The 8,522-nt window shown below is 55.0% G+C and overlaps 1 protein-coding gene across 7 annotated transcripts in view; it reads left to right on the forward strand.

Moving 5' to 3' along the window:
* Positions 1 to 8,522, forward strand: part of LOC108307919 (NADPH--cytochrome P450 reductase) — a 103,078-nt gene that overhangs the window by 82,998 nt on the left and 11,558 nt on the right. For all 7 annotated transcript variants that reach the window (XM_037740261.1, XM_037740263.1, XM_017533452.2 and 4 more), the window contains one exon: positions 8,143 to 8,191. In XM_037740261.1, coding sequence (XP_037596189.1) covers positions 8,143 to 8,191 — 49 coding nt within the window. The remainder of the gene's footprint in view (positions 1 to 8,142; positions 8,192 to 8,522) is intronic.

Genomic DNA, 8,522 nt, shown 5'->3' on the forward strand with positions numbered 1-8,522 from the left:
GCTGGGACTATAGGTGCATGCCACCAAGCCTAGCTAATTTTTGTATTTTTAGTAGAGGCGGGGTTTCACCACTTTGGCCAGGCTGGTCTCGAACTCCTGACCTCAAGTGATCCACCTGCCCGGGCCTCCCAAAGTGTTGGGATTACAGACGTGAGCCACTGTGCCCAGCCTAAGCATTTTTCTTTCTTTGTAAATTTTACTTTTCCCAGCTTTAAAATGACATAATCGACAAATAAAAATTGTATACATACATTTAAAATTATGTAAGTTTAAAGTATACAATGTGATGTACCGAGTACCATCTTGGTCAGGACCCACCCACAAGGCGCTGAAGGTAATGAGAGGCAGACACCCAGATGGGACAACAGGGTAGATCCATCCAGAGGGACCAGCAGCCCACCGAGCTGAGAGCCCCAGGGGCTCACAGCATTCCAGGCTGAAGGCCCCGAGCAGATTCTCATCCACATATTTATTTTGTCTTAACAGGTGATTCTTATTAACAAACAGGTGTTCTGTATTTGCTTATAACTCAAAAGTACACCAAGTAGGCAGCTATTACCCGCCTACCACTAATTACAAACTAAAAGGTATCCTCCACGAAGGAGCCACGGGGGCAGGGCAAACTTCATGTTTGTCGACAGTGATGTTTTGAGCCAGGCATGGTGGCTTACACCTGTAATCCCAGCTACTTGGGAGGCTGAGGCGAGAGGGTCACCTGAGGCCAGCCTGGGCAACATAGCAAGACCTCGTCTCTACAAAAACTTGAAAATAAATTTTAAAATCAACTGGCCATGGTGGTGTGGACCTGTCATCTCAGTGCTTTGGGAGGCTGAGGTGGGAGGATTGCTTGAGCCCAGGAGTTTCAGGCTGCAGTGAGCTATGGTCACACCACTGCACCCCAGCCTGGGCAACAGGGCAAACCCTGTCTCTAGAAAAACTAACAAATCGTTGTAAAAAATTAATACATGTGTATCATGCCAACAGGGAGCTGGGGAAGGCTTTGTAGGAGGCAGGGTCTTGAGAGCTGTGGTCCCATGAAGCACCATTTGAGCTGGAGTAGAGGGAGCTGACTTGGAAGCAGGAAGATGGGCTAGGAGGCTGCTGGCCTCAGCCCTGCAGAAATTGACCAGGGCCCCACGTCACAGCTGAAGAGTGGAGAGCAAATGCAGAAGGTATCAACAGATCAGAGAAAGGGCTCCAAGCCACGGCTTTTGAAAACATAATTCTGAGACCCTCATCACCCACCAGAGGTGAGGTTTTTATCCCCAGTTCACAAGTGGCAGTGCTGATCTGAGAAGGTGAGTGAGCCGGGGCCAGGCCGACGTTAGGTGTGAGAGCTGGGATTCCAGCCTGGGGCTTCCTGTTCCAGGCTCTCCCTCGGACCCCTGGCCCCTGTCATGGCCACTGCAGCCCAGCCCTCCTTTCCGTCCCCTTTGATTGCTCACAAAATAGCAGGGCCACTTTGTGCCATGTCAGATCATCTTACTGTCTGAGGTTGTAGCCTTTTCCCACTGTCACCGAGGGGCTGAATAACCCTGAGTTTCTCTTCTCTGTCTCCGGAAGAGTAGCCGTAGTCCTGGCTCGGTCTCACTGCTGAGGGGGTCAGAAGAGCGGTCCAGGGCTTTCGCGTGTGTTGGCACAGCAGGCTCTCGGGTCTTCACAGATTTGCTCATGGTGAACACATGGAGGACATAAGAGGGTGGGGATGAGGGAGCCGCCGCCCACCAGGGCCCTAGAGAGTCCTAAGGACGGGGCCCCAGGATCCCTGGGGAGGGCCGTGAGATGCGCTCCCTGAACGTGCCTGGACGCACTGGAGACAGGATAGGGTGGGGGTAGGTGCACCTGGCTGTGGGAGCAGGGCCACTGGGGCCTGGAGCTTTCACAAGCCTGGAGTCGAATTACCACTCCACCCCCAGCCTTACTGTCCTGTCAAGGTGAATGGAAACCCTTGCTCACTGCACACGGTGGTGAGGATTAAATAAAATAGCTCCTTGAATGCTAGCTGGCATACGGTAGGCACTCAGTAAGTGGTCATGCCCTTCCCCTGTTTTGTTTGTGACCTGTGGCCCCTCACACCTACTGTTACCTCCCCCGTCTGCCGGCTGTCTCGCAGCTGCCCTCCCCACGTATTCCTCCGAGTCCCTGTCCGCAGAGACAGCTGCTGGCTTCTATCTAAGCTCTGGAAAACCTCTTTCTGTTTTCACCGAAGGCTGGTGTTTCAAACCATTAGCCTCATGCCACAAGGCTCTGAAGGTCAAGAACCCTGGGCCTGCCTAGCGGAGCCCACTGTCCGTCCTGCCACGAGCAGGCTGCCCCGAGCTCTGCTGCCATCTGTGCCTCAGCCGCCACCCCTTCTCTCGCCGTGGGCACCTGTGACCCTGGAGCCTGGAGAACTTGGCACTAGACTGCTAGGCCCTGAAGGGGAGCTGGTCCAAAGCAGCTTCCCCATGTGTCACCAAGGGCAGGGGACAGTCTCAGGAGAAACCGGGCCCACTGTGCAGAAAATCCAACTGGATTTGCAGTTTCCAGAAACACTGCTCAGCGTTGCTTGGGACTGGAGCAAAATGAACCGCACATCTTGGTTCATCTCGGTTCGAGTGACTCAGTGCTTTTCACCACCCTCCCTGGTCTTCCCCAGGCGGTGGACTGCAGCTGACTTCTGAGCCTGAACCCAGAGAAACTCCTGCTCCCAATTTAGGCGTGGAGAGGCCTAATTGGAACCTTTCGTGCTCTGCTCTGGAGTCACATGGTCTCTGGGCTCCAGGCCTGGGACAGCTGCTACCTCTGTACGGCTGGAGCCTTGAGGTTTCTGGTTTTGTTTGTCTGTTTTTTTTGAGATGGGGGTCTCACTGCCACCCAGGTTGGAGTGCCGTAGCACAGGCATGGCTCACTGCAGCCTTCACCTCCCAGGCTCGTGATCCTCCTACCTCAGCCTCCCAAGTGGCTGGGACCACAGGCGCACACCAGCACACCCGGCCAGTTTGTATATTTTTGGTAGAGACGAGCTGTTTCGCCATGTTGCCCAGGCTGGCTTCAAACTCCTGAGCTCAGCCCCCACGCGCCTTGGCCTCCCAAAGTGCCGGGATTACCGGCGCGAGCCACCGTACCCCACTGAGTCTTGGGCTTTCAGATGCGCTGTTTGCACTCAGGAACCTCTGAAGGGTGGTCCCCAAGATGGATCATCTCCCTCGAGAATGGACGCTCACCTTGCCGGGCATTTCCCTCACTGCCCTGATGGGAGGGCAGGTGTGTGTTTCACAGACACAGCGTGCTTCCTGCTGACACAGACCCAGTGTCTTAGGCTCTGTTTGTCCGCAGTTCTTTTGCGTGGGGGAAGACGGGGACCAGCTCTAATTTAATGTGATTGTGCAGCGCCCTGGCAGCGGGATCAGCGTGGCTTCCTTTATGGAGAGGAGCCCTGCCATAGCAACCTGCAGGCTGCCTTCTAGAGTCTCGGAGAGCTTTGTTCCGCAGACATGACTTCCTTTTTTTTTTTTTTTTTAAAGATGGGAAAGGGGGAGGGCTGGGGAGAAGGGCTCTGATATAAACAGTTACCAAGGAGACCCAAGTTGGGGTTGGAAAGGTTTTCTCCTTCCCTCGGTCCATACAGAAGGAGGAGGGCTGTGTGCCCAGCGCAGGGGCTCATGGGAGGCTTCAGTCTGGCATCCGGAGTCCTGCCTGCTGGGGCTCCAGATGTTGCAGAGTTCTCGGGCTCATGGGAACAGACGCAGGCAGGAGCTGGGGGAGATTCTGAGAGGACTTTGGGGTGTCCAGGAGCACTTTGAGGCCACGGGCCCAGGCAACTGCCCCACCAGCACGGAACGGGGGATGTGCAGGCCTGAACTTTCCATCCGCTGGCCCCTGCTGGTGTCCGGGAGAGAGCCGCAACCCTCCTTTCCCCTTAAGTCCTGGAGCTGGAAGTGAGGAGCCATGGGGTGCACGTGTTCGTCTCCATCTGAGGAACCCGCCCCGAGAAGGTCAGTTCCAGACACTGTCCCTGGCGGCAGACTGCCTTGATGCCCCTTGGCCAGGGGACACCCGCACCATCACTCGAGTGCAGGGGACTTCCTCCTGGTGGGGACACACCGGAGGCCTGAAGATACGGCTGCCTGGAGTTAACAGCAAGGTCAGCCGTTCCCAGGGTTGTTGCTCCTGTCTGTGGCGAGGGGCTCTGCCAGGCCTGGGCACTGGTGGCCCCGCTGGTCCCAGACTTGCACGCTGCATTTCCTGCTTCCAAAGGAAGGAATTTGGATTGGACACCAGGAAGGTCTCATGCACCTTCTAATCCACCTATAATCAGTCAGGTTCCCCGTGCAAATCCGCGTCTGAAGCCCTTCGGTGGAATAGAGCCCGTTCAGAGCAGTCCAGTGTGGGCCCCCTCATGCTGAGCCTGTGAACCCTGCTTCCTGGGCCCAGCAGCAGGGCCTTGGGTGGGAAGGGAGTTTCCTGGCAGCCCCGCTGGCAGGATGGGTTTAACCAGCAGGAACTTAAAGGAATTGTTCTGTGTTGTGCCACTGAGCTAGAGGCAGAGGTCTTCCTCTGTCTCCTTGGGTTCCCTTTCCCCACTAGACTGCTCACACTTCTTGGGAGAACCCTTGCCTTGGGGCAGAGCGGCTGGTACGGCCTGTCCACTCTGATGCTCCAGCCCAGAGGCTCCCCTCTCTACCCGCAGAGCCAGCTAGCCTGGTGTTCTGCTTTATCCACACAGAAGCCCTCCTCCCCACCCACGTGCTGGGCCTCAGGGGCTGGAGAAGTTGAGCTCAGAAGTTGCCATCCCTGGCAGCCCCCTTCCCGTGGCGCCGTCTCTCTGGGGGGCATTTTCTGTTCCTGAGAAGAGAGGCCAGCTCTTCCAAGAGGCCTTTCCTGGTTTCTTCAGCCATAAGCGTCTGCCCCCTTTGAAGCTAGGGCGTGAACCCGTCCTGTCCCGTCCGTCCCTATTGCGTGAACCGTGCCATCCATCTGTGTGGTCTTAGCACACGCCACCTTGTGCCATGGATGTCTTTGAAATTACAGGCTGACCGTTTTCTAAGGAATGTCCTTTTTTCTATTGGGCATTAACTAAGTTCCCCAGTTTGGCACCAGGGAGGCTGCAGAGACCAGATGCCGCACTTTAAATAATAGGAGTGTAGGCAACAGAGGGTCAGGGCCTGGCCAGTCCCGTGCCTGTCTGGTGGCAGAGCCGGGATTTAAAGCCAGGTCTGCTCTGCCACGTGGCTCTTCCCATCTTGCTGGGATCCTCCTCTGAACCTGTCTTCCCCTGGCTGGAGGATTGGCCCTGTGAAGTCAGCAGTTGGCTCGTTCTAGTCTCATGCCCTTGGTGCCTGGCACGGTGCCTCCCGCGCTCCCACCTGGCTGGCATGCGTTTCCCGCAAGTACAGGGAGAGCCACCCAGCACTCACAGGACATCGGGGTTTGCCTCTTGTCCTTTTCTTCAGCACATCTTCAGATCCACCTTGTTGGAGATGGAACTTCCCTGAAAGCATCTGTTCTCTGAGAAGAGATAGGGGTTGGCTTTTCTGCTGACGTCAGATCAGACCTCAGAGGTGGCTGGGGAGTGAGAAGCTCCTTCAGCCTTAGTCTGCCCATGCCAGCCTCATGCTGCACAGAGAACTCGGGACTCACCACTTTGGGAGGAGACATGGCATCCTGTGCCGTGTGCCAGGCATTGCGCTTATGGTAGGGACACACGGATGCCTCCCCAAGGTTACTCAGCCCACGCCTCCAGTTAAGCCGTGGGAACACCCAGAGTAGAGGGCATTGGCTGACTGGTGTGTGTGCCACAGCGAACATGGCGACAGGTAGCCTTGCTGTGTGAGGGGCAGGGATGGCCTCTCAGGAGAGGAACGTTAAGCTCTGTGGTAGAGGATGAGTAGAAGTTCGTGGGGAGGGGACACGAAGACTGTTGTAAGCCCAGGGAGCCCCATGGAAATGTGAATAGCTCAGTGCAGCCCAGAGAGGCCGGTGGCTGGGAGGCAGGAAGTGGGCTGGGCCGCTGCAGGAGGGGTGTTGAGAATCAGTGGCACTTTTCCCTCATTTAGAATATCTTCTCTGCCAGGGTCTCCTTACTCAGGGTTTAGCTTATTCTAATTGTTCTTATTGTTGAAGGCTTCCAAATCAATTGGTCAGGCCCCACATGCACCACTTCTATTTCTATTGATTGACTGGTTGATGGATTGACAGGGTCTCGCTCTGTCTTCCAGGCTGGAACTGAGGTGTTTGAAGCTGCAGTGAGCCATGATCACACTGCACGGTCATACGATTGCACGGTGGTGAGATCATAGCTCACTGCAGCTTCAGACACCTGGGTTCAAGCGATCCTTCCACCTCAGCCAGACACAGACCACCACACTTGGCTTTTAAAAATTTTTTTTAGAGATAGAATATTGCTATTTTACCCAGGCTGGTCTCAAACTGGCCTCAAGTGATCCTTCCACCTTGGTTTCCCAAAGCGCTGGCATTGCAAACGTGAGCCACTGAGCCAGGTTCTTGGAGACTGTCTTTAAGAAAATGCATATTCAAGTCTTCTGACAGTTTTTCTGATGAAGGATTTGTCTTTTTCCCATTGATTTGTAGGGCTTTCTGATAGTCTCACAGTCTTTTGTCCACATATAAGCACATTACAAATATCTTCTCCCACGCTGCAGCTTGCCTTTCCTTCCCTTAATGGTGTCATTTTATTTTAGTTTAGTTTTAGTTTTAGTTTTTTGAGACATTCTCACTCTCTTGCCCAGGCTGGAGTGCAGTGGTGCGATTTCAGCTCACTGCAACCTCCGCCTCCTGGTTGAAGTGATTCTCCTGCCTCAGCCCCCCAAGTGGCTGGGATTACAGTTGTACGCCACCATCCTGGCTAACTTTTGTATTTTTAGTAGAGATGGGGTTTTGTCATGTTGGCCAGGCTGGTCTCCTGATCTCAAGTGATCCGCCCGCCTCAACGTCTCAAAGTGCTGGGATTACACCCATGAGCCACCACGCCTGGCCAAAAATGTCATTTTAAATGGGAGCAACTGTGTTTTCATGTTCAGGCTTGTCACTTGATTCAGAATGGCCATATTTCAAATATCCTAACATTTGCCACCTGGAGAAAGGTGTTTCCCACACTGCTGTATTCCACCAGGGTTTTTAACCGCATTCAGCTCGAAAGTCCTGGGCAAGTGGCACTGGGCTTGTCCCTGTGGGTCTGCAGGCCTGGGGCCACAGTCAGAAGGAAACAGAAGGACCAAAAACGGAGATGGCGGGAGGAGGCCGGAACCGGGAAGTGGAGAGTGGACAAAGGATCGTGTCACCCCAGCCTGATCCTGAGGCTGGCGGGCACTAGGCTTCCCTCTGTGGAGGGGACGCACCCAGGTCAGAGCTGTCGTCCCAGGAACGCAGAGAAGGGAAAAATGAAACGTGGCCCCAGTGCAGGGGAAGTGAAGGGGGTCTTTGAATCTCAGGGGAGCTGACCTTTGCGCAGGACCTGGAGGGCAGAGTGGGCGTCAGCCGGGTGAGGGGGCGTGCGGCAGGAAGGCTCTGGGTAGAGGCGATGGCGTGCACAGGATTCTGAGGCCACTGTGCAGGGAGGGGGCGTGAATCAGTGGATCAAGCATGGTTTGTGGAGGGAAGTGGCAGGTGACGCGGGGAACAGACTCTGAGGGGACTTGTGTGCCTGGATCGCGTGGGTCACGGGAGCTGTTGAAGGTTTTAGAGCGGAGCAGTGCAGTGGCAGGTGTGTGACTCAGGGTCTGGAGAAGGAAGAGGTGAAAAGGTGGAAGGGGGAGGTGAGGCGAGGCCATGGGGACCTGGGCTGTGCGGGGGGAGGAAGAGGGAAGTGGAAACCTTGGCTATTCTTTGAGAGAAACAAGCCTGTATTTATTTGGATGCTGGAGAGGTCTTGACTTTGCAAAGCACTGGTGTCGCGGAGGCTTTACTGTAGGGGAAACGGGAAGGGCAAGCTGGCGCAGGAGGCCAGGAAACCCAGGTACTGGACTAGAGGCCAGCTGCTGGCTCAGCCTCTGGGGAATGGCACAGGACACAGTTGGAATGTCCCCTCCCTGTGCCGCCCCTGCATCCCATGAAACCTGCATCTAAGGACACCCACGTCCCACAACACCCACATCCCACGACAGCTGCCGCCCAAGCTCATTGGACACTTCTGTCTTACAGGACCTCCTCTGTCAAAGAGAGCAGCTTCGTGGAAAAGATGAAGAAAACGGTGAGTTTCCTGCGTGTCTTTGCTCTTCTCAGGAAGCCTTGGGCATGTAAGCCAGTCTAGCAAATGGCTGGCGTCACCGCACGGAGGTGGTCCGGGGCCAGGAGAGAGCCCAGCCCGCCTCACTTGGGAGTGCATTCTTGTCTACCCAGAGCCCTGAAGCAGCTCTGCAGTTGCTGGACAGTTTGTTCAAAAAGTAAACATTTAAGGAAACAATCTAAGAACAGACCCTTCCTCTAACTCATGAGCTGCCCTTCTTCTCCCTTTTGGTCCCAGACGGTCCAGGAGCAGAGGTAAATCTGCATAGCTGTGGTCATGGCACCACTGCCATTTT

This window comes from Cebus imitator, unplaced genomic scaffold (assembly GCF_001604975.1).
Source record: "Cebus imitator isolate Cc_AM_T3 unplaced genomic scaffold, Cebus_imitator-1.0 Scaffold82, whole genome shotgun sequence".
Taxonomy (NCBI): domain Eukaryota; kingdom Metazoa; phylum Chordata; class Mammalia; order Primates; family Cebidae; genus Cebus; species Cebus imitator.